Consider the following 26390-nt stretch of genomic DNA (forward strand, 5'->3'; position numbering starts at 1 on the left):
CTGTTAGTGCTCCTCCTCCCAGAAAGTAGAAGGTCATTTCTACCAGCTGATATGCTCACTTTTGACTCACTTCTGACCGTTTCCCATGCTGGGGCAGGTATGCTAAGCAAGCACCACTAGCTCAACTCTGTGAAAGTATAGGAGGAAGGGTGTTAGATTAAAGAACAGCAGCATCATGTGTGGGATGAGCAGTAGTGTTGTAGATGGCACAGTTAGTCCCTAATTTGCTATCATCTAGTATGGTGTAGCGTTTGGCAATATGACATCTGCTGCTATCTCTAAGCCTTACAATGTCAGCATATCTTCTGTTAAAACAAATCTCTGCTCTTTTAGAATGGTGTTGAATCTTGATTGAAAGACTCAAGTCTTTAAGAAACATACTACTGTTCTTATTTTTAACTGCTCCAACAGTTTAAACCGTACATTTTAGTGGTATTAAGTATAACTGAGTGCTATGCTATCCCATGGTCTCAGGTGCTTTAGCAGTAGTGAGAGCAAATTACAAGCTGTGTTGGAAGTAAAATGAAAACATTTTGTTTCATCTTCAAAGGCTGTTAATCACAGCTGTGTAATCCACAGCTAAGAGGATGACTGGCCTCTAAAAGGTTTGGTTAATGGCAGGGTTTTGAGGAAAATGCCATTGTAATTTTGGATTGCTTATTTAACCAACATTGACATTGCAGTCCTGAAGAAGGTCCTGCTAAATAGACTATTACCTTGGCCTTCTAGCTTTGTGTAGAATTTATAGAGACTTCTCCCTGCTTTCCTTTTTAATTCGTATGGTTTCTTTACATTTGGCACTGTTTTACTACTACTTACGGAATTTCCTCCTAGTTAAAACAAAGGTTACATACGTTTAAATTAGTTATGTATCTAAGTTTTTGTGTGGACTGTAGAATTCCATTTTATTCATGGTACTATATTTATCTTGACTCCGTATGTAAATTCTGGATTTGGGATTTTGTGTTTATCTGGCTGCGATGCTCTTAAACTTTTTTTTCCTAGGCAGCTGCAGATGACAATCGTTTTATCTGGGACCTTTGCACAAAGAGTGATAGCTAGAAATACCACAAAACAATGACCTAAATGTTTTGGTCAGCTTTGTTTCTGGCTCTTGTAACTTGAGGAAGGGTGTCAGTAAACTTGCAACACTCAGTTGCAAAATGAATTACTTAATGCTAATTTCCCTCAGTGGTTGCTTAATGGGATCAGAAGATCCTGTAGTAGGAATGTGTATGTCTTAGTCTCTTGTAACTTGAGCAGTTCTCTTACTGAAACATTTTAGCAAAACTCGTGAGCTTGGTTTTGTTAGACCTAAGGATTTGGCTTGTGTGACAAATAACTCACGGGCTATCCAAATCACCTGTGACAGGCTTATTGAAGCTCTTCATTCAGCTCTTCTTGAAGGGTTGTACCTGTTTTGAATGTGGTGAAACATAATTTCTTAAATCTTATCCTGTGGTTCAGAATAACGTTCAGCTAGAGAGGTTGCTGAGCTTCCTTATCGGAGAAGGAGTCTTGTTGTAGGGTTGTGGAGACCTTGGAAAGCTTCTGCTTCAATGCAAAACTTCTTGTTCTCATGTTCTAGCTTAAAATAAGTGTGTCTTTGGGTCTATGGTCTGAGGGGCTGGAATGTGGTCTTTCATTTAAAATAGTGTACAAACTAGACAGGATGATGTAATGTCCTGTACCGTTGGTTGGTATTTGAAACAAAAAACAAAAGTTGAATTCAGGCATTGTGTTTCTATAAATATTTATGATCGACTCCCTTAAATTACATCACCTATTTGTAAATAGCAACTTTTTTGCAAGCATAAATCTTTTTACAGAGCTGCATCCTTAATGACAGCTTTGAAATAGATTATTTTGCTTAAGTACAGGTGCAGCAAGTACTAGTTATCTAATGGTTAGCAACATTACTACACAAAAGATAAAAGTGGTAAGGAACACACCAGTCAGACAATTGCAAATGTGTTTCAATCTGGAGGAATACGGTAACCTGTGTTGGTATCTTTGCCAGGAAAATGGAACAAATCTGCTGGTTTTTGCAAATAATCACAATTTAGAGGTGTCTTCCCAGAAGGTTGCAATGAGTCATTCCCTCTCAGCTGGAAACTTTGTCAGTGGTTTTGTTTGGTCCAGTTATTACACAGGATTTACCTTTTTTCACAGACCTCCCCACCCTGAAGTATCTCCTAAATTGCTTAGGAAGCTATTCTGTTTTATTGGCTATCTTCCTCCACAATGTTAGATTATTCTGAATAGGCCAGGATTTCCTGTGCCAGACGGTTGTTTGCTTTTTTTACCACCTTCTGTTGTTTCTTGAAGATGGAATAGTTTGCACTTTCTTCTCCATCCAAGTACTACCCAGCTTTCCTCTGTGCTTCAGAAATAATTGCTGATTGTTTGGTGGATTTGTTAGCCAATTTCCTCTTTAAAGTATATACCCTAGTTTTCTTCAGAGGCAGAGTTTCTAGCAAAATTAATACGTTAGTCTAGCAGAAGAAAAGCAGTCCTGTGTTTCCACACTTTTACTTGACTCCAAGGCAAGCTAGAAGAGAGAAGAGGCATTGGCCCTATGTGACCTGCCCAGCAAGACTGTTAACATGTAAGCACTTCAGGCAGTATTTAAACTGAACTCCTATAAACACGGTCTCTCAGCTAGTAAAGAATCCCTGTTCAAGACAGAACCTGACATGTCTTGTGCTGTAATAGAGGGCTTAAGTAGACCAAATGTTGTGCAAAATGGAATTTACATTCCTCACCCACTACTCTGAATCATCTTTGCAACTCAGAGCTTGTCTCTTGCTTTTGAAATACTGCTCAAAGATGGTACGTGAGGGATATGATATTTATTTGTGATTGAGAAGACAGTTGGGGACCTTTTAGTTTACATGAGCAGGCTGTCACCAGACTTCTGAAGAACTTCACTAAATCAGAACAGCAAACTGCATTTCAAAACCTCTTTTTAATTCTGTCTTTGACTGTAACTGCTGGCAAGAAAGGGCCTGTCATTGTGGTCCAGTTACTAAACTAATTGCACCAATCTTCAGCAGAACTAATGCAATTTTTCTTCCCTTTTTTTTCCTCCTTGTTGGTCACTGTAAATGCAGGCACCTCTTTAGGCTTGATAAATTCAGCGACAGATCTTTTCACAACATCTGAAAAGGATTATCTCATTGGAGTCAGCTTGTGGTTTAAGTTCTCAAAATTCCAGGCTGATAAGTGAAGATGAATAATAGACAATTAAGTGTTTCTTAATGCCTTGAGACTTTTATATGTGCACACATACATTCCAGTTGGGCTGGGGCAGGGGGAAGCTATCTGGCCCAATGGTGAGCATGCTCTGGAAGGCATTAAAAGAATCAATTTTTCTGAGGTGTAGTCTTGGGATCTAAACTGTTTTACTTTTAGGACTGCAGTTTGTGTCTTTCTTCAGGTCAGTGTTGACCATAGTGTGCTATGGAACACTTGTTTATCACAGCAGGTAAGTGGGGGGCAGTGTAGAAGAGGTTTCTGTACTCAGTGGGATTGAGACTGGCTTCTGTGTCATGTGGATTGTAACACCAGAAACCTGAGGAAGCGTCCTGGCTAGATGGTGTCTATCAGAAAACAAGGTAGTGTTGGGTGCTTTGTAGTGCTGTAGCTAAGTGGAGGAAGGTTCAGCATCCATGAGTGTTTATCTCACCCACCTTATCATGTTTAATATCTAATTTAGCACTAGAAAGCTGAAGATAAGTGAGCACTGAGAGAGGCTGGAGAAGCCTTAGTCCCCAGCAACTAGCCACCTGATTGTACCAAAGCTCCTTTCTCTATATTGTATTGAAGATGTTTGCAGCTACCAGTACAAAATAAATGCACAGGCATGCAGTTTTCACACATCCATTAAAAAAGAACAACCCAAACCAGCTATTGGTTGGGTGATAATTTCACTTACTTTATTCCCTTCACATTCAGAAAGCATAGTTGTTGTTGGTAATTTGCATGGTTCCAGTACCATTGTAAAAACCATTGTGACCTATGCAGTTAAACACGCTGGAAGTGCAATCTCTCTCAGACCAGGAGAGGCGACAGGGTGGAAAGGGTGTGCCAAAATTTATTTCTATAGTAATTCTGTCTTAGCTTTCATATTGTTGTTCAGCTCCACTGGTGATAACAACAGTGGGAGAGTTAGTATAGATAAGGCATAGATAGATATAGCAGATATTTAGCAGCAACAAAAGGAGGGAGAAAATATACAGCCAAGAATAGCCACTACAGCTTTCTGCATATTCTGTCGATGTTTAAGTATTAATTTTTTTGTTGGCTTTTGGAACTTCTGCAGAAGTACAAGGGGGCTGGTTCTAGGCATAGGCTTGGCAAAGTGGGTGATTGCCTGGAAGGGTGGGTTGCCTGAGGTAGGTGCTGACACCAGCCCACTGCTGCCTGTGTTTATGCTAAAGCTCTGCAAGGCCACGCGGATCCTTCCACCTGGCCTGGGAGATGGAGGGGTGGTCCGAAGGTGACAAGTGGAGTTGGAGTCACTTTCTTATGTGGAGACGCCACCTTTTGCTTTCTCTTGTAGCAGCAGACGTACTAAGCTGGAGTCCCCTTGTTGCCTCTTCCAGACTGTCTCCTCTTACCATGCCAGGAGGAGAAAGGATCTTGGCCAGCCTTTGCTGTTCTCACACTGTCTTTCTCATGACAAAAGTCAGTTTTGCCTGTGCTGCTGAGAAACCTTGAAGTTGCTCTGGCTGCTGCCAGACCTGGGATCAGATTCCTGATCCCACTAGAAAGGATGCTGCAGGGCCCTGTGCTCTCAAGGCAAGCGTACTTGACTTTAATTCTAGGTTCCCCACGGACAGGTCTCTGAGGAGCAAAGCCATCCTCTGGCATGCATTGTACGAAACAAATACAGGTGTGTGAGTGACCAGAGATATTTTTTTTTAAGGAGTCTAAACATAATCTGCTGCACTGAGGGCAGAGTCCCTATATGCTGTGTATATTTGCTTGCATTGTGCTGTACATTTGCTTTCCCAGCTATGATATCTCTCTTCTGGTAGCACATTATGACCTCACAGGATTCAAATGCAGGTCAGTGATATATGGTCTAAATGTGTCCCAGATTATTATTAATGAAAACTAAATTAATTTTAAACGAGCTTTCTACTGTAGTGCCAAGTATTACAGTGGAATGGTATGCTATGGCACGCTGGCAGCAGTTGTAAATATCTGGTTCTTCTCAGGAGTTTTCAGCACTCACAAGTTCACAAGACTTGTACGAAGTTATGCTTTGGTCTGTGGAACATCCTTCTACCTTATATGAACAACCAGTGGGACTTCTTTTTCTGTGTCCTAGATAGAAAGGACTTCTTAATGAGGTCATTTAATTCCTCTGTTACAGAGCCAGTGGAAGATTGTTCCTTATCCCAGCAAGTTCTCCAATACTTTGACAGTTCTTTAAATATTTGGGACAACACAGTTTCCATTAGTTTAGAGACTGTTCTACATTCTTACGGGATTTCTGCACTAGGGCAATTTTCCTAATAATCTATCACTTCCCTTTTTTCCTTATCCTTCAGCGTCCTGGCTTGTATCAGGAATAGTGTGGCCAACAGGAGTAGGGAAGTGATTGTGCCCCTGTGCTCGGCACTGGTGAGGCCACAGCTTGAATATTGTGCTCAGTTTTGGGCCTCTCACTATAAGCAGGACATTGAGGTGCTGGAGCATGTCCAGGGAAGGGCAGTGAAGCTGGTGAAGGGCCTAGAGAGCAAGCCTTATGAGGAGAGGTTGAGGGAGCTGGGACTGTTTAGTCTGGAGAAGAGGAGGCTGAGGGGAGACCTTATTGCTCTCTGCAACTACCTGAAAGGAGGTTGTAGCGAGGTGGGGGTCGGTCTCTTCTCCCTAGTAACAAGTGACAAGATGAGAGGAAATGGCCTTGAGCTGCACCAGGGGAAGTTTAGGTTGGATATTAGGAAAAATTTCTTCACTGAAAGGGTTGCCAAACATTGGAACAGGCTGCCCAGGGAGGTAGTGGAGTCTCCATCCCTGGAGGTGTTCAAAAAGCGTGTAGATGTGGCACTTCGGGACATGGTTTAGGAGGCCTGGTGGTGCTGGGTTGACAGTTCGACTAGATGATCCTAGAGGTCTTTTCCAACCTTAATGATTCTATGATTCTATTAAATAATTCATTAATCTGTGGCTATGGTTTTTGTTTGTTTTTTTTTTATTAAATCCTGTGTGTTGTAGAACTTGTGCATGGGAAGTCAGATTGCTATCCAGATATCTCACTCTACTTCATTGTAGTTTACTAGTGTTCTTTAAAATGTGTTGATATGTACTATCCAGCATGTTCTCAGTATGTGAAATGTCAACTCAGTTGCATAAATATTTACAAAACTGCATAGTTAACAAGGATTTCATTAGCATAATATTTAAAACATAAAATAACAAAGCAAACCAAGAAGTAATCACTTTAGCAACTTAGTAGGCATCTACTAATTCAAAACATTGTATTATTCCTTCTGTGTGTATCTGAGCCTGTAAATATGCCTTGTGTTGCCACAGTATTCTTGTCAAGTTTGTGTAGAAGAAATCTGTTTTAAAATGTATGCTTCAGATTTAGCCTTTTGTAAGTTATTTCTCCCAGCTGGTCAGATATCACAGTAGGATATTACTTAAAGATTTTTTTTTTAGGACTTTGTATTATTCCTCTTTGGAGCACTTATGTGCAGGGTGGAGAGGAAGAGGGACTTTCTTGACATTTCATTTTGCATATCAAATAAAAGCAGACCAAAGAAAAATCAACCAGCAGAGCTAGAACACTAAACCACTACTCAGAACTGTCTTTAAGCATAGCAATTTTTGGAAAGTATTGCAAAACCGGATAGTATATCTCCATCCAGTCATTAGAGGTTAGAAAGTTAGAAACCTAAAATCAGCTTTTAAGCCGACAGACTTTTTTATATATATATATGTTAATAACATATACATAAGCTAGTGGCTTCTGTATACACACTGCTTATACATTTGGTAACTATCTAAGAGTATAAAATCTGCCATGCTAAACCAGTTGCAGGACCTGTGTATGCCACTAAATTCAAAAGCAAACAGTGCTCCCATCCCCTAAAAAACCCCCCCAAAACCTCAAAAGCAAAATTTGAGGGTTTTACGGATAGCAGAAGTCAGTTCTGTTGAAACAATAGAAATTTAAAAAAAAAAAAAAAGTTCAAGTGAAGACAGCAAAAAGAAATAGAAATTATTACATGCAAAAGAGGAAGACGGCCTCAGGAATTTGAGCAGTTTATGGCCAACCTCCACTTAAGGTACAGATGCACTTTTTTTTTGCCAGCAGACATGAGCAAACTTAACTCATGCTGCGAGATAGCTAGAAGCTGCAGCTAAGCCTCTGCTGAGAGACCAGGGCAATTCCAGACAAGTCTGGACACAAGCAAATGTCTGCCACGCATATACTTGTGTAATATGATACCAGCTTTGGCAGGCTCTAAAGTGAAGGGACCACTGTCAGGATAAGGATGTAGAAGGCTCTCCACAAAGCACTTAGAGATGTTGCTTAGGGGCATAGGAGGTGATAAACTAAAATTGCATCGGGCAAGGAGTTGTCCAAAAATTATGTTCTGAGGTAGTCTATTATATTTGACACAAAGATTATCAGAGTATTGCTGGAGGTGATAAGTTTTGGTTTAAATACTGGAAAAAGCTAACTACTAAGCTTTGAGGTTGCAGTGATCTGCTCTTAGGGGACTTTTCCTGCAACTGGGCAGTTAGTTGTTTTAAGGGGATTTGTAGGGAAGTTCACCTTCACTCTAAGAGGAGTGAAGTATATTCTAGTACTATGCTTCTCCTGATTTTATTAACAGCTTAGAAGGAATTTAAGGAACTTCAATATTAAAGCAGAAAGCTTTGGAGTTCCTTCACAGAATGGTTTGGGTTGGAAGAGACCTTTAGAGGTCATCTAGTCCAACCCCCCTGCAGTGAGCAGGGACATCTTCAACTCGATCAGGTCGCTCAGAGCCCCGTCCAGCCTGGCCTTGAATGTCTCTAGGAATGGGGCATCGACCACCTCTCTGGGCAACTTGTTCCAGGGTCTCACCACTCTCACTGTATTAAAAAAAAAAAAAAAAGTCTTCCTTATATCCAATCTAAATCTATGCTTTTTCAGCTTAAACCTGTTGCCTCTTCTCCTATCACTACAGGCCTTGGTAAAAAGTCTTCTCTCTTTCTTGTAAGTTCCTTTATTGAAAGGCTGCAATAAGGTTTCCCCAGAGCCTTCTCCTCTCTGTCTGAACTCTAACTCTCAGCCTTTTCTCACAGGAAAGGTGTTCCATCCGTCTGATCATTTTTGTGGCCCTCCTCTGGACCCGCTCCAACATGTCTATGTCCTTATGAGAGAGTCACCTGTCTCAATCATGCTGCTTTTTATGCACCCCAGGACACAGTTGGCTTTCTGGGCTCCAGACGCTGTCTGAATTTGACTACAGCCTAGTGAGAACTGTGTTCCAGACATGGCATGCTGTGCACTTGTCATCCAGTGCTCTTAGTGTATTGAGACACACTATAAGTTCAATGCCAGAAGACAGTTCTGGCATTAAATAACTGTTATCACTCCTTTACTAGAAAAATAACCGTGGGTTAATTCACACTGCTGACAGTCCTGCAAGAGGCCAATGACTGACTTGGAAATGCAGCCCACGTATTTAATTTCCGTTATAATTCTTTATTCGTTATCTCTCTAACTTCTGACTTGTACGCCGTATTTCTTGTTTCATACTGAATTCAGACAGCTTAGAGTCCATGGATAGTTAAAACTTGTAATAGGCATTACTTACAGACTTGGAAACATTTCCTAAGCAAATTGTCTCTTCATTCCCAAGGCCCTCTTTCCTGGAACATTTGTCTGCTAGGTCAAGATAAATGTGTTGAGAACTGGACTTGATGTAACCATCTACCGCTTGCTTGATAGATGCAGTTGGATTGACAACTGTGATTTGGCTGAAAGGAACGCTGTGGGCGTAGGGCAACTTGCCATCAGCCATAAATGTGGTCATGAATGTCTAGCAGGGTGAGCAGAATTGAAAGGATGTAAGAAATCTCATAAAATGGGAACAAAAAACAGAAGAGCCCAATTTGGCATTCAGTGAACTTGCTCTCCAATCAGTTACTTCTCAGGCAACTTTGCTTACAGTGGTGTGAAATCTTGCTGCAGTGGCTGAAGGCAGAACTTAAACTCTGAACCCTTACAGAAAATACAAGTGTACCCAAATAAAGGAGCTGTTCCAGGTAGCTCAGTCTCAGTGCAGTTTCAGTGAACATATGTGGAAGTTAACTGGAAAAATAGTCTCCCTTTTAGGTTTTTTTTTTAATTTTTAAACGAGCCTTCATTTTATATGCAAAGTATTTAAAATGGCCATGCCTTTTGATCCTTGGAGTTACCATCTCTTAACATGCCTGAAGAAGGGAGAGAGATGGTAATCTTTCTATCCCAAAGTGCCATGAGACTGCAGTTTGGTCTGCAAAAATTGATTTGTGTAAACAGAACGCTTTCCAGAAGCAGTAAAAAGATCTGTCTGTAGATTTTTAGGGTTGGATGACGACTCATTTCTGAATCCTTATCATGGTTTATACACCAGGTACACATCAGTCTGGTGTTCAGAGTGTAGTTATGTAGTCAGTGAATGGAAGGGATAGAGTACTTTTTCGAAGAGGGGCTGAACACAAGCTCGCTAGCTGCAGTTCTTTATCACTGATGTAACAAATGGAAGGTGATACAGGAATGCCTTTTTTGTTTGTTTTAGCCCTTCTATCTTGCTACTCTTCAGTGTTAATGCAAGTTTTTCTTTAGGAAATGTGTGTTGCAGGAGAAGTCTTGACTCTGTTTAGAAGACGAGATGGTCAACATTGGGCTTAGGGCTCAAACCAGCAGCTATTTCAGCTGAAACAGCTCCTCTTGAGGACAAAGGAGGAGGATAGCAAACAACTTCAGCAAGAAGAATATAAAGTTTACTTGTTTAGTATTAAGATGACTATAAGTAACACAGAAGCTAATGAAATTATTTTGACTTTTCTGTAAGGTGTGCTTATGACTTTGAAGTTGTAAATAGCAAGGTGGCTTTCCTCTGAAGTAGTTTTCAGTTTTTACTTCCTGCTTTTAAAAGTTTTAGTTTCTTTCACCGAAGATGTTAATCATAGCATGTTGATTGACACTTGTTTATTCAGATACACAGGTGTGCTTTCTAACAAATTTATGGTTTTAATCGTGTGAATCTACAAATATAAAAAAATGACTCTGTGACAGTTTCTTCCTTTGGCGTATAGACCTATTAACAGTCAATGACCAAGCAGAAGAGTTGTCTGGCTTCTGTTTTGAGTTTTACCATTAACACAGAAGCATTCCACTTCAGCTGATTCCCTGCCTTGTGACAAAGAATGATACAACCTACTGGTCAGATGTGTTATTTCAGGTCCCTCTTTAAGCTTCAGTCACAGAAATACGAGTCGTTACAGATCTCGGTCTGGGGAAGGCTATACTAAGTCCAGCTGTAATGTAGTAACTCAGGTTACTAGCCTGAAGATTGCCTCCTTTAGATTCCTACACATCAGACGAGAGTCAGCTTTGATAGTAATGAATTGCTGATTTTAAAACTACATAATTAAGTAAAAAAGAATATAGCTATTTAACAAGTCAACCTCTTTATTTGCCTCTGCTTCAAATTTACAAACTGTGAGCAGTGTCATGCCTTAGGGACTCTGGTTTCACTGGTGATTTCATTAAGGATGTATCTTGTTCTTATTCACATAGTTGTCATATTAGGTCAAAAACCTTAATTGTTTGTTTAGATAGTTGAACTAAAGCTAGCTTCAAGTCCTAATTTGCAGGAAGGATGTTTTTCATCAAACTTGCAGCTTTTCATAGGGGCATTCCTCATAAAATTGGAATTCTGCAGCCAATGCAGGCCTTAAAATATTGCAAAATAAAGCTGAAACACATTGTCAAGTATAATACATTAAATGATTATGAACGAAAGCAATATGAAGATTTAATCATTCATTTCAGTGTGTGCTTGTTTTTCCCCTAGGTGGCATTGGCAGGGTCGTCAACGGTGCTTTTATGGTATTGAAAGGTCATCGGTCAATTGTAAACCAAGTCCGGTTTAATCCTCACACTTACATGATCTGTTCTTCTGGCGTTGAAAAGATTATAAAGGTAAGGTTAATTATCAGAAAAAATGTGTTCTTTCAATATTTTAGGAAATGCTTTGTTTTGCTTAGCGTTGTTCTTTTCCACACCCATCCTGTCTTCTCATTTTATTCTTTTGTGAAGTGGTATGTCTCATTTGCTGGCTAAACTGACGCAGATTATTAATTGGGCATTTCAACTTTAAACTCCGTTTCAATTTTAAAGGTTTTGGAGGTAAGGGATAAGATCAGAATTTCCTGGATTTGTACCCTGAAAAAGGAATTTTTTCCAGTATCATTCCATACATAAGTGAAATATCATGCAGTCTTTCTTGGGAGAGTTTGGTCACAGCTATAAGACTTCTGATATTTGGGGCTAAAATTTAATTAAAATTGCTTGAAAGAATATCATTGAGTTTTAGCCTAGCCCGACCTAGCTGGATTTGGCCCAGATACTGCCTCAGGAGCGCTTCTATAGCTTTTCTACATGCTTCTGTATTGAATCAATTCAGCATACCTTTCTGTGGCTTCCAGAGGAAACAGGACTCTTAATACCTTTCACAATATGTCTTTTCTGAATCCTGTAACACTGTACAGTATTTTTATAAAGCTTGTGCCTTTTTATGTGGAATGTAGAGAGATGACAAACTTTATTAGGTTCTGAAACTTTCTTTCCTTAAGGAAAGACAGCCAATACGATGGGAGCAAGGCAGAAACTTATTGTCATTTCTAAAAGCAGAAGTTGAGGGTGGGGAGGCAGAGGATTGTGCTATGCTAATGCACTTTGCATTCTGCTGCCACAGAAATTTTACTATAATTTAGGTCTATCAAAAAGGTGAAAGAAACCAAAAAAATTTAAGTAGGATAATGAGAACTGGTGCTGTGTCTAATTATTTATTGAATGACTTCATAAAAGTCTTACCTTCCTGTGGCTGTAAATGAGGTTGGTTGAGTATTGGTAAATGGCTTAGTCAGCTACAAGGTGACTGAACGAACTTGTCCTGCAAAGGAATGTTTTAGTGGTCTGCAACTTCTGGACCAGAACTGGCCCAAATCATGTGTATCCCTCTAACAGATTTAATCACAAATCTATCAGATACAGGCTTTGAACAAGCATGCGTTGAACAGTCTTAGCATATCACCGTTTTTCAATTTCCAAGAAGTCAGTCCAGTCGAACTACCACTGATTAACAACAGTTTTGCTAGAGGTTTTTTTTCTTTTCTGCTTTGGGAACTTGATTCATCCAGCCTGAATTCTCTTTTAGATTTTAAATCTGCTGACCCTTCACCCTATGAATCCTTCCTGCATGAGTGTGCTTAGACTGTGGGATTAGCATTGGTATAAACATCCCCTGTGTTGCTTTTGTGTATTTCTGCTAGGGTTTTGGCAGGGGGGGTAGGGGGTGTGGGGGTTTGGCTAGTGATTAAAAGGTTAGTTCGATTAAGGTCCCAGTCACAGGTTGTGTAACTCTTTCAAAGACACCTCTGTTTGATTGCTTTCTTAGAAGAGAATGCTAGTTGTGTCACAGTATGTGCAATGGAACTCGCATTAACTGCTTTGAAGGAATGGAATTTCCCAAACATTGCAAACTAGAAACAAATTAAGAGAAAGCTGTTTATTATGGTTTTTTAGCAAGCCAGAACTTCTTAACCTTTTGTTGTATGTCATTTTGCCTCAGCTCATAATGTGCGTTGTTTGGGGATCAGGTTGTTTTAAGGCTCACATCTTGTCTGATCTGCATGTCTTCACTCCGTAAAGGTACTGTCTTAGTGAACAGTGGTTTGCAGGTGACCGTACAATGGCTTTTTTTCTTCATTCCAGCTACTTCTGCAGATAGGTTGAAGGCTAGTAACTGCCACTAGCAGGAGGGCAAAACAGGAAAGAACAGCACTAGCTATGTACTGCATTAAAACAGCTGGGAACACAAGTCCTTCCCTTGCACGGGTATCTTTCCCCCATATAGATACTTGTTGTGCTTGCTCAGAGAAGTGGGGATGACAAGAGGAAGTGCCATAAATAAAAATTGTAATTAGGGGTGTTAATGTTTTCTTGGTTGTTTGGGTTTTGTTTGTTTTAATCAGTTCCTTAAGTGTCCTTCCTTTTACTGTCCTTCAAGTGTCTTCTAAAAATCTTTCTGGAATTAAATCACAGAAGGTAACTTCACTGTGGTTGGCTTGTATTCCATTCCCACAATTGTAGAAATTCTGTGAAGAATTAAAAATGTGGATGCAAGTAGCAGTTTGTCAGAGCCCTTGATTTTTTTAGACTAGCTGGCCTAAACTTATTACTTCTAGAAGTGAGGAACTGATAGCACTGTCATCAAGGCATGATACAGACAAACAGTTCAATAATTCTACTTGCCTCTGCCAACACATTTGCTGTTTTAATGCTGACTGCAAATAAGGTACAAATTCATCTCAGGTCCAGTGCTGCTGGAATGAATAGCATTCACAGGAATTATTTTGACCTTTGTGGTTATGGGTTTTTTGCGTAAAGTTTTATTTTGTTGCAAAGCACCTGTAAGAATATAATTCAGTCACTCAGTTGTTTAGGGTTTGATTTCTGCCAGGACTAAGAATACAATGGATAAGATGGAGGCAGGGGGAGTGAATATTCAACTGAGGAGGTTTCAGAAACCTAAAATAAGTCTCAACAAGCTCCTTAATAAAGGATACTAGAAGCCTTGACTCCAGACAGTGTGTGCTGGACACATAAACCCAGATGAATTGCTCATTGCCCTCCATTTCAGAAACCTGAACCTTTGCAGCAAGTTTTTGCCACGAGGGCTAAAGCAATATAAAATAGAAAAATACCACTTTCTCCTCAGTTAAGGGTGTGAGACATTGGGATGTGCTGGCAGGAAAATGAATTGCATTGCAGGAGAAATAAATGAGACATTCCCTGTGATGTGTGGGGCTTAGAGGAGGGCCACAGAGAATTATGCTGTTAGAAGACAGTTCCAGAAAAGATAAAACAGTGTGTAAGGATTTTCAGAAAGAAATACTGTTTTGTATTGCAAATTGAATACTCTGTAACTGTGGTTCTGAGCACAACAGTTGTAGGTCCCATTTGTTTAAAAATCGTCAGTGTATCATCAGTGTATCAAAGATAGCCAAGTCTATTTGCCCATGTTGCTATGGTGACAGATCATGTCATTGCGTCTAGCTGTGTCTGCCTGATCAGATAATCGAATGTAGCTGGCTTTAATTATTCTTATGCTAGGGGCATAACGTCTTTTTTTTGTTTTAAAATTTGGGGGTTTGCCACCAGGGGATACAAGCGATTCAAAGATGCTGTCTGAAGAATCCCTGCTGAAGTAGAGAATCAGTTTTGTACTCCCCTTTTCTGTTATTGTTCCTATTTTTGTATCCGTACTTGGGGCATTAATGAGTAATATTCAGCTCCTTAATCCTCTGACAGAGAAAGAACTTCTTGATATTGTTGCTTCGGTGGGATGCTTTGCCAACTTATTTTCTCCAAATTGCTCACATCCTTCCTTGACATGGAAGTCAGAAGATGAGAAAAAGGCAAAGGCATTCCATTTACAAAGAAGGCCATTTCAGATGCCACAGAAAGCACTGGACCAGTCACTGCCAGCTTAAAGATTTCCCAGGTCTGCCAAGGATAGAGCCTTAGTCTAACTTCTTTTTGGGACTCTGGCAGGCCTTCACACTCCTTCATGGCAAAATGTCTGAAACATAGGGATATCAATCTCCAGAGACATCTGATCCTGTAAAAACAGGTATTCATCCTGAATTCCGTTGACTTATACATTGTTTACTCCTTCTCTCTGAACAAATCTGTCTTGGAAGGGAAAAAGCTCAGTATGGACTCTTTGGAGCTACCTTTTCAATATTTAACACTGCTGGATTTTCTCTGATGCTTGCAGAGTGAGCAGAAAGATATGGTAGCACTAACAAGGATGTGGAATCTCTTTCTGCACACTATATGTACCTTTTTAGATTACTTTTCATTATAAAACAGACCTTTTCCAGAGGGACTTCAGAGCAGACTACTACTCCTCCGTTTATACTGGCTCATACAGAATCTAAGTGTTTCTAATACTCTTGCTTAAAAAAAAGTTTCATTAACCCTAGTGATCAGTCTAACACTGCTAAGACTATTTGAGGAAGGGGCATGTCAGCCTACTTGTCCAGGCATACAGTGTGAAGCATTTACAAGAAGGTATATGCTTCTTAAATAAAGATCTGATCTACGTGCTGAAATGCTCAGTAGTGGACAGAGGGGGGAAAAGATCTGACAAATTGTGAGAGAGAAGGTACTGAGCATGTGCTAGTTTACATCATCAAGAAGGCAGCAACTCAGAATAGTCCTTTGAGCAAGTAGAGTTCTATTTTTCTATTAAAAAACTTGGTGTATCCCCAAATCAACAATCTCTGTCATGCAACAACTTGTCTTCATGAAGTTGGGTGTGGGAAATAATTAGAGGATGAAGAGAGATTCTTTCTGTTCTCTTGAGTAATTCAAAAAGGTTAAGAATGGTTGATGGAAGTCTATACATAGTGGGTTTAGGCTGGATTTTGTATCTTTACCCAAACCTGATGCTTGTCCCTTGAGCTGTATGTCTAGTAAGTGCAGTGCTTGAACCAAGCAATGGAGTAACCAAGCAAGTATGATATTAATGAATTGTACTGGAAGAGAATATGCTTCAGTACTGTAAATAAAAAAAAGAGCAATTAAGTACAAATAGTGAATACACCTTGATATTGAGGTATGTTTGTAGGGACAGGCTACTGTAATGCGATGTAAAATTCCTTTCCCGTTGCTCTGAAAGACAGCTGGATGATTGCCATACAGAAAGAAGTGTATCTGCAGCCCACTTTAATTTTGGAATAGTGTCTCTTTTATCTGCATAGCCAGATCATATGGGAAAGCTCTGGTAACCATAAATTACAGAGGATGCAAAGTGAAGTTTGGGAGAATTCCAGAATAAAGGTTACCTGTGCATCTTAAACTTGGCTATGCTGAACAAATAATAATTAATTTTGGTTTACTTCCATATTAAAGGTATATGGTCTTACTGTACACTGTTGAAAATCTCTGAATACAGAATTACTGGCATTCTCGTGGGCTTTTTTTATACTGCTCGTCATGGTAGTATCAGATTATGTTGCGTGTGTTAACTCTGCATCTGTGAGATGAGTGCTGATTATCCCATTTATACAGGCAAAAACAACTCTTTTTGTTAGTGGTTTTTTCTACTTGGATCAAAACTTGGCCAATTTCTATTGGGAAAAGAGATGTCTTTGCTGAAGTCTATCCCAAAAGGTCAACATGGTATAAACAGCTGGCACAGATTTTTTTTTTTTCCCCCTGAGCTTTGGTAAAACCAAAGTATGACTGAAATCAGGCATTTTATTAGCAGAACATTAAGGCAGTATTGTGGATAGGCTTCATACTAGTTCTGCTAACGGTGAGTGTCATGCCATCACATTAACTGTCGATCTAGAATAAAAGTGATAGTGGTTGTCCAGTGAGTGCCTTAATCATATTGCCCCTGAATCTGTGAGTAAAACTGAGAAAGGTGAGGAGTTCCAATTATTATGCTTGCTATAGATTATCAGTTTCGTAGGGATATTGGTGGATCTTTTTTGGTGCTTCCCCCTGCCGCCCCAGGAGAACAGAAGGAAGGCTAGATGGACAGCACAGCCAAGGCTGTTGCTATTGATTAAATCATAGAATCATAGAATTGTTAATGTTGGAAAAGACCCTTAAGATCATTGAGTCCAACCGCTAACCTGTCACTGCCAAGTCCACCACTAAACCAGATCCTCAAGCACCACGTCTGCCCTTCTTTTAAATACCTCCAGGGATGGAGACTCCACCACCTCCCTGGGCAGCCTGTGCCAATGTTTGACAACCCTTTTGGTGAAGAAGTTTTTCCTAATATCCAACCTAAACTTCCCCTGGTGCAGCTCAAGGCCATTTCCCCTCGTCCTATCGCTTGTTACTAGGGAGAAGAGACCGACCCCCGTCTCGCTACAACCTCCTTTCAAGTAGCTGTAGAGAGCAATAAGGTCTCCCCTCAGCCTCCTCTTCTCCAGACTAAACAGTCCCAGCTCCCTCAACCTCTCCTCATAAGACTTGCTCTCTAGGCCCTTCACCAGCTTCACTGCCCTTCCCTGGACACGCTCCAGCACCTCAATGTCCTGCTTATAGTGAGAGGCCCAAAACTGAGCACAATATTCAAGGTGTGGCCTCACCAGTGCCGAGCACAGGGGCTCTATCACCTCCCTGCTCCTGCTGGCCATACTGATCCTGATACAAGCCAGGATGCCATTGGCCTTCTCGGCCACCTGAGCACACTGCTGGCTCATGCCCAGCCGGCTGTCAGCCAGCACCCCCAGGGCCTTTTCCTCCAGGCAGCTCTCCAGCCATTCCTCCCCAAGCCTGTAGTGTTGCAAAGGGTTGGTGTGACCCAAGTGCAGGACCCGGCACTTGGCCTTGTTGAATCTCATACCATTGGCCCCGGCCCAACGATCCAGCCTGTCCAGGTCCCTCTGTGGGGCCTTCCTGCCCTCCAGCAGATCAACACTTCCAGCCAGCTTGGTGTCATCTGCAAACTTACTGAGGGTGCCCTCGATCCCCTCATCCAGATCATCAGTGAAGATATTGAACAGGACTGGCCCCAACACTGAGTCCTGGGGAACACCACTCATGACTGGCCGCCAACTGGAGGTGACTCCATTCACCACCACTCCACGGGCTCAGCCGTCAGCCAGTTTTTAGCCCAGCGCAGAGTGTACTTGTCCAAGCCGTGAGCAGCCAGCTTCTCCAGGAGAATGCTGTGGGAGGCAGTGTCAAAGGCCTTACTGAAGTCCAAGTAGACAACGCCCACAGCCTTCCCCTCATCCACTAAGCGGGTCACCTTATCATAGAAGGAGACCAGGTTAGTGAGGCAGGACCTCCCTTTCATAAACCCATGCTGGCTGAGCCCGATCCCCTGGTGGTCCCACACGTGCCACATAATGGCATTCAAGGTGATCTGCTCCATGACCTTTCCCGGCACCGAGGTCAGGCTGACAGGCCTGTAGTTCCCCAGATCCTCCTTCCGACCCTTCTTGTAGAGGGGCGTCACATTCGCTAGTTCCCAGTCATCTGGGACCTCCCCGGTTGACCAGGACTGCTGATAAATGATGGACAGTGGCTTGGTGAGCTCCTCTGCCAGCTCCCTCAGTATCCTCAGGTGGATCCCATCCGGCCCCGTGGACTTGTGAACATCCAGGTGAAGGAGCAGGTCGGTGACTGCCACCTCTCCAACAACTGGGACTTTATTCTGCATACCATCTCCATCTCCCAGCACAGGGGCCCGACAACCCTGAGGGTGACCAGTCTGACTATTAAATACTGAGGCAAAGAAAGCATTAAGTACCTCAGCCTTCTCCTCATCTTTCCTGGCAAGGTTACCTTCCGCACCTAACAAAGGTGGGAGATTCTCCCTGGCCCTCCTTTTGTCACTGATGTATTTATAAAAACATTTTTTGTTATCTTTAATGATGGTGGCTAGTCTAAGTTCTAGCTGGGCCTTTGCCTTCCTAATCTTTTCCCTGCATAACCTCACAACACCCTTGTAGTCCTCCTGAGTCACCTGCCCCTTCTTCCAAAGGCAGTAAAGCTCTCATTTTTCTCTCGAGCTCCAGCCAAAGCTCCCTATTCAGCCAAGCCGGTCGTCTCCCCCGCCTGCTCGACTTACGGCACATGGGGACGGCCTGCTCCTGCGCCTTTGAGACTTCCTTCTTTAATAACATCCAGCCTTCCTGGACCCCTTTGCCCTTCAGGACTGCCTCCCAAGGGACTCTGTTAACCAGAAACCTCACCAATCCACAGTCTGCCCTTCTGAAGTTCAGGGTAGTGGTTTTGCTGACCCTCTTCCTTACTTCATTACACTTTGAAATGTTACCTCTCTCCACTTCAAAGGTAGCGTTCGGTAAAACTCTCCTCCTTCAGCTTTCCCTACTAAAACTGCTGCTGTGCCTTGAGAGGATGTGCTTTCTTTCCTTCATGGCTGTTCCCTAAAGGGAGTAGCGCAGGCCTGCTTTTCACCTCCATACATTCAGCTTCCTGCCTGCTGATCTGGTGTGACTGACTATGCAGCTGGATGAAATGTTACTCGACATCACTGGCACAAGCAACTCTAGTTTCCTGGGAAACAAGTGCCTTCATTAGTGCTAAGACTGTATTGTAGGCAACAAACTATTCTTACCATTAGTGAGTAAGCATCCCTATTACATAAAAATAGAGCCCTGCAATTTGGGAGAAATTATTACACACTGAAATATTGAAATGATGGATAATCTGCAGTGTGAGAGCTTTTAAGCCCTGGATGGGTGAAGTAGATGCAGGAAAAGCACATTTGTAAGAGGGGACACACATACCACACACACACACACCCAGAATGATTGTAAGTAGGGGTCTGAGGGGTAAAAATTAACAAAAACAGCCTGCAACTTGCAGTTGTTCTGTGTATTTGTGCTACTGTTCTATTTCGGATGCTTGTAATAAGTTTATTGATTCAAAGACATTTGTATTGGGTTTTTATTTTCTGCTACAGATCTGGAGTCCTTACAAACAGCCTGACTGCACAGGGGATCTGGATGGTAGAATTGAGGATGATTCACGTTGCCTCTACACTCATGAAGAGTACATCAGTCTTGTGTTGAACAGTGGTAGTGGCTTGTCCCATGACTACGCCAACCAGTCAGTCCAGGAAGATCCACGGATGATGGCCTTTTTTGACTCCCTGGTGCGCCGGGAGATCGAGGGCTGGAGTTCTGACTCGGACAGTGACCTCAGTGAAAGCACAATCTTGCAGCTCCATGCAGGAGTAAGTGAACGCTCCGTTTACAGTGAGTCGGAGTCCTCCGTGTCTTTGCATCACTCCCCTCCACATGTGGCTGAAGAGTCTGATGAAACTGCCTATAACTTAAGGGCCTTAAGATCAACTGAATCCCCCTCAGCCAGAGAAGATGTGGCTTCCCGTCAGCAGAGGCTCTCTGCACTGAGAAAGTATCAGGATAAGCGTCTCCTGGCCCTTTCCAATGAATCTGATTCTGATGACAATACCTGTGAGGCAGAACTAGATACAGACCTTTTCCCACGGCCACGGTCCCCGAGTCCTGAGGAGAATGAAACCAGCAGTTCCAGCAGCAGCAGCAGTACAGAAGATGAAGAAGAACTGAATGAACGACGCACATCTATGAGGCAATGCAATGCACTGAGGCGCCGACAGAAAGCGCAAAAGGAGGAACGGACTAGTGCTAACACAGAGAACGTAACCCCCTACATAGGTGAGGATATCTACGATTACCCCCAGATCAAAGTAGATGATCTGTCGTCTTCTCCAGCTTCTTCGCCAGAAAGGAGTTCAACCAGCAAAGAAGTTCTCAAAGAAATTAACTCTCCTTGTTCAGACAGTGAATCGGTGGAGAGAAAGATTTACAAAGCTTACAAATGGCTTCATTATTCTTACATATCGTATTCAGCTAGTAAAGATGGTGAGTCCTCCAGAGGAGATGGGGAGAATGACGAAGGGAAACCAGGAACTAGTGGAAGGCACAGTACAGCACACTTGCCAAATAAGGAAGGTGCTAAGAACTTGAGTTCAGTAGTTCCTCAAGGTCCCTCAGCTCTTTCTACTGAAAGCTACAATAAGGAAACCTTAAAAGAAAGTGGCTTGATAGAAAATTCTAGTAATGGTCAAGCTTATGAACGTGACAATCAGCAGCAGATGGAGGGTCAAGAAAACACATCTGAAGACACTAGCAGCGGAGATACAGAACATTCTTTTGAGACTAAAAAGCTCAATAGAAGAGCTAACTGCAAAGGGCTAAATAGTTGTACTGAAGAACCATGCATTCAGACTGCAGGACTTGTGGAACAGAAAAATAGTCAGAACTGTCAACCAGCATCAAGCCATCACTCACTGGTCCCTCCATTCTCCACTGTTGCCATCTGTAGCATGTCAGGTCACTGTGCCAGAAACCAGACTGATGACAGTGAGGAGAGGAGCCTTGACACCTCCTGTGTTAACCACAACAACGGCCACTTGCATCTTCGCCCTTCGCGCTTCAACAACGGACAGAGTTTTGGAGAGCAGGAGACTGTGACACAAGGACTACAGGTGCGCTCAAATGCTGATAATGGCAACTTTGTGCAGATGGGCGTGACCTTGCACAGGGACTGCTGCCTGTCTGAAATGGACTCCAACAGCTACAGCGTGAGCGCAAGAGACGATACCGCTGACCTGCATCCTGCAGGCAGTGAGAGTACTCAATCTCTTGGAGGACTGAAAAGACACAGGGTGGAGTTGGAAGATGCAGATTCAGAGAGTTCATCCTTAGAAAAGAAGCTAAAAACATGATAAATACAAATGTCTGTCATAGCGTGCACTCTCTCTCAAAAAAAAAAAAAAAAAAAAAGGAAGAAGAAAGTATTAAAGGCACATAGAGCTTGGGTCTGAAACATTGCGTTTGATTCTCCGTTCCATTCTTCAGTGGGTCTGTTTTAGATTGCCAGTGGTTCATGCTGTATAAAAATCCAACAATTTACTCCTTAATGAGACTGAGTCTAGTGTACCCATACAAGGTTCTGTTTAAAGTAAATCCTTATTAAGACGGTTGACTGAGTTATTCTTGTGTGAACATGTGTCGTTTGTTCAGCCAGCCAACCAGGATGATTGCTTTAAGTTTTAATTGTTCTTCTGAGAAGGAATTTTTCCATACCGACACTTATTGCACATTACAGGCTGACGAATGATTAAATTAGATCACACTGGCAGTAGCTTGGGATGTGTTTCTTGTTGAGAAAAACAGGGAGGAAACCTTCACGGGCCCTTTATTCTGTTTCAGACACTAAAGAAATACAACCATTAGGGAGGATATTTTCAGAACTGCGTGGTATCTTTAGAGATGGTACTTCATAAAGCACTTGCTCCTGATACAGTTCAGTGACACTATTTTTATGCCAGCAGAAAAGCTATAGGAAATGAGGCTCTTTCCAAAATTGACTTTAGAATGTTCCCATGGTGACATTGATTTTGTGGGTTTTTTTTAGAGAAAAGTACTGAATAACACAATGTCATCGCTATACTAAAACGTGATTGTTGGGCAAGAGGAAGGTATTACGCTGTAGGCCTCACTCTAACCAAGGACTGTTAAAAATCAGGCATTGAAACATGCCTTTCTGTGAGCTTAACACATAATGAATCTCTATTAGTATTATTTATTAAGAATATGGCTCAGAGTGTTGGGGTGTATCTTGACTGTGCCCCCCCCTTCCTCTCTGTGCTTACTTTTGGGAGGCAGTAGGCCAGTGAAAAAATAGCAGAAGGATGGATAACGTAACTGATGCACATTAACAGCAACACTTGCTGAAGTCTGAAAACTACTTTTTTATAGAAGTTTTCTTACCCCAAAGCTCAAAATTGGTTGGTGTTGGAGGTCAGGGCTGGTTTTCCACCACTGTGTTGCAAATATTTAAAACTGCAAATGGGTAGGTGGATTCAACAGGATAAGGGCCACCAAGATGATCCAAGGACTGGGAAGCTGCCGTACAAGGACAGGCTGGGAGAGCTGGGCTTGTTCAGCCTTGAGAAAAGGAGGCTCAGAGGGGATCTCATCCCCGTGTACCAGTGCTTAATGGGCAGCTACAGAGAAGATGGAGACTCCCTTTTTACAAGGAGTCGCATGGAGAGGACAAGGGGGGATGGACACTAGTTGCTCTTGGGGAGATTCCGGTTGGACACCAGAGGGAAATTTTTCACAGTGAGGACAGTCACCACTGGAATAATCTCCCCAGGGAAGGGGTTGGCTCGGCCACGTTGGGCACCTTCAAGAGCCGTCTGGACAGGGTGCTGGGCCGTCTTGTCTAGGCTGGGCTCTTCCCAGAAAGGTTGGACTAGATGATCCTGGAGGTCCCTTCAAACCAGTGATTCTGTGTGTGTATGGGAGAGCTTCAGAGAAACATCCCCGTGTGCTGGGAGCAAAAGGTAGGGGAGTGAAGAGCACAAGCTGTAAAAATTTTCTTACAACTACTGTGTGCCATAGGCTGTTTGCCCATGCTTGGTCACCTTTGCTAAGTGAGTATTTAAGAAGCGTGTAAGATGGCTGAAAAAGGGAAGGGATGTTTTCAAACACGAGTGAAAGCAGCAATAAAACAAGCAGATACACTGTTACCTTATTGAAAAAATTGTTCTGTACTGATAATGTTTTAGATGGCTGCAATCAAGATCACTATAGGAGTGTTCTCCTTGGTCGTATAAACACCTTATTGTAAATGCTGTTTTTTAGCCAAAATCTCTAAGTTGCTGAGTCAAAACTTTATTTTTTAAAAGTTCTTTACATTGGAAAATTCTCTCAGCTGTCACATCTTCCATCCTCCTCTGAAGAATGCCCAGATTGCTGATGGAAGAGCATCTCCACTCTCCTTTGACATGGTTGTCTTTTCTCAGTGTTTTCTCAAATGCCTTGTGGTCTCACTTTCTGGTTCTTTTGTTTGTTTTCAAAAGCAGAATAAAAGCTCCTGGGTTTGGTGTTAATGCTGCTCTGTAGGCTCTGGCCGTAAAGGTTTGCTGTGGTTTCCCCAAAGACAGCCTCCCGTGCTGCCTGCATGCTTGTTATTTCTAGTTTCTATCAAGCAGAAGCAGAAGGTAGGCTGTGATCTTAACCTTTTGTTCACAGGAAATTTCAGCACATACAAGAACTGTAACTTCCGGATCAGTGGGTTCACCTTCTCACATAAATAAACTTACCAGCACTAGGCAGCTTCGTTATCTGGAAAAGACCAAAAAAAAGCGAGCAAGCAGCAGCACGTCTGCTGCAGGTAGCTGACCATGAGAATGGCTGCTCTTTGGAGGTTGCTTTGCTTTGCCGTTGATCCCGTGCATCCACACTGGGTCATTAACCACGCTATGGCCTGGCAGTTTCCTGTGCTGCTATATCTGAGTGGTACCGTGCCCTTGGGATTGTTGCTCTCCATTGCTAGGGAAAGAGGGTAAGCTGTTCAGATGGAAATCTTACCAGTTTATCTGAAGAGGTTTCACCTTTTCTAATAATCCATGCCATGTACTTAGAAACAAAAAAGTTGTCTAAATACGGAACCACCTTGTTAGTTAGCCAGTATTTACTTACTGTGCAACTTGTTACAGCAGGAAATTGGCTAGGCCAGGTTGTACAGTTCAGCTCCAGAAAACCTTATCAATGGGAAAGAAAAACTCTCCCTTACATCTCTTCGCAAGACTTTGGACAGAGAAAGATTGATCCTTAAAGAAATTCTTTTTGATATTCCTACAAGCTCACAAGTGATGTATTTGCTTATTTCAGCTTTCTCTGTTTAAAGCATTAATGTCAAACCAACCTGTTTGTGAGAGAGTCGAAGCCGACTCTTCTGAAGCAGGCAAGCATGAGGCTTTTCTGGGCTGGGGTATTAACTGCTTTCAAAGATGCAGGAGGACATGAGATCTATCAACCGCAGGGGTTTTTCCAGTTCTCAAGTGATCCTCTTGCCAAAGCTGGCAAGTCTTCTCCAAGGTGAGTGGCTCAATAGAGGTCACGCTTTGCTGTCGAGGAGCAGCTCGCTCTTGCAGACTAAGTGCATGCAGAAAGGTACAGCTGCCTTGGGAAGGGAAGAGCACAGGATTTTGACCATGGGCAAACTGGTTGATTGCAGCATGTTCTAAAATCCAGCCTGTCTCGGAGTAACAACTAGGAAGGACAACTTATTTCAGAACCTTTTCTCCTCCAAAAGTTGCAGTGGATTTTTTTCCCCCCTAAGTTTCATAATAGAATAAGTGATTGAAACCTGGTCCTAATCTCTGTTTATAAGCCATGCCACTTGGTACCTAGGAAATCACTCTTCCTCAAAAAATTATAAAAGATAAATGTAGTTAGGTCTGCTTCTGAGGTCTTGTACTTCCCTGCATTGTCACATCCCAGTGAACAGAGGGAGGTCTCTTGCTTACTGTGGCCATCAGAAGCTGATGTGGCTTGGTATTAACAAAGTCTTGGGATGCTTTCATTTGCAGTTGAAGTTTATTTTTCTGTTTGTGGACAAGACCAAGATGGGATTTTTGTTATTACTTCATTGGGTTAAAATGTCCCATGTTAGTGAGTTTCCGTCTGTTTTTACAGGCAGTACACCTGACGCTGTCTCCCATTTTCACCCACTCAGATTCTCCAAAACTCTTTGCCAGACCTGGGAAGCTCAGCGCTCTGCTGTGGGGTCCACAGGCTGCCAAAGCAAATAGCTGCAACAACTGAATTGCTATATGTCTATGTAATCTTCAGGAATTCTTTAATTCTAGCACATGCATAATTTATAAAGCACATCAGCACACTCCTGCAGCTGGGTCGGTGCGCTACTTAGCCCAGCTAATGCTGTACCAGTATGAACAAGAACTCTGTTTCAAACACCTATTGAGAAAATGGCCATTCTTTTGGGAGAGGAGAAAAACCGTAACACCAAAAACCCCAACAAAAAAACCCCACTGGTTATGGTAGGTGCTAGGTTTGCCAAAGTTTTTTTTCAGTGGTTGTGCAGGTCAAAAGCAGTGAAATATCAAGAGATGTCAGTGTGTTGTGTTGCCATAGGAAATAAGCTGTATGAATTTGAAGTTTGTACTCTGCCTGCTTCAAGTCAGGGTCTTGGGCCTCCTGCCTTTCATCTGAGTATCCTAAGCATCAGCCTATTGCATTATTCAGGCGTGGGCTTTGTTCTTCTTTTGTCTGAAATGGAAAGGGGAAAGGAAATGGAAACAGTTCCACAAATACTGGAGCAGGGACTTGAGCCCAGCTCTGTTCATTTCTAGTTTGCTGAGAAAATGCTAGAGGATTCTTTTTCCCTTCTCCACCTTGTGTGATCTTTGGTCCAGAGAGCAAGATGGGGATGCTCACCCAGCCTTCTATGCATCCCGTTTGTCCCAAACATGGGAGGATTGTCCTTTCCAAGTTGGGCAGAGTGTGTATGATATTTCTATTGTTATTATTATTTTCCTGTAGGCATGTAATACCAAACTCCTAAATGAGTGCCCGAGCCAATGAGCTGTTTGGGATATGTCTGGCAGGCTCAGCTTCTCATGAATAATTTTTTCTGTTCAGTTCTAGTCTCAAGTAAGTGTTGGCCAATTTGCAGCACTGGAGCTGCAGCACAGAGGCATTATTGCTGCTTTTAGAGCTGATCAGAGTTGTCTCTGCTGAAG

The 26390-nt window shown here is 42.2% G+C and overlaps 1 protein-coding gene across 6 annotated transcripts in view; it reads left to right on the forward strand.

Annotated features, from left to right (window-relative positions):
- Positions 1–21973, forward strand: part of DCAF5 (DDB1 and CUL4 associated factor 5) — a 78691-nt gene extending 56718 nt beyond the window's left edge. For all 6 annotated transcript variants that reach the window (XM_064460033.1, XM_064460036.1, XM_064460037.1 and 3 more), the window contains 2 exons: positions 11076–11203; positions 19749–21973. In XM_064460033.1, the coding sequence (XP_064316103.1) occupies positions 11076–11203; positions 19749–21557 (1937 nt within the window). In that variant the 3' untranslated portion in view covers positions 21558–21973. The remainder of the gene's footprint in view (positions 1–11075; positions 11204–19748) is intronic.
- The last annotated feature ends 4417 nt before the right edge of the window (positions 21974–26390 follow it).

Source organism: Phalacrocorax carbo, chromosome 9, assembly GCF_963921805.1.
Source record: "Phalacrocorax carbo chromosome 9, bPhaCar2.1, whole genome shotgun sequence".
Taxonomy (NCBI): Eukaryota; Metazoa; Chordata; class Aves; order Suliformes; family Phalacrocoracidae; genus Phalacrocorax; species Phalacrocorax carbo.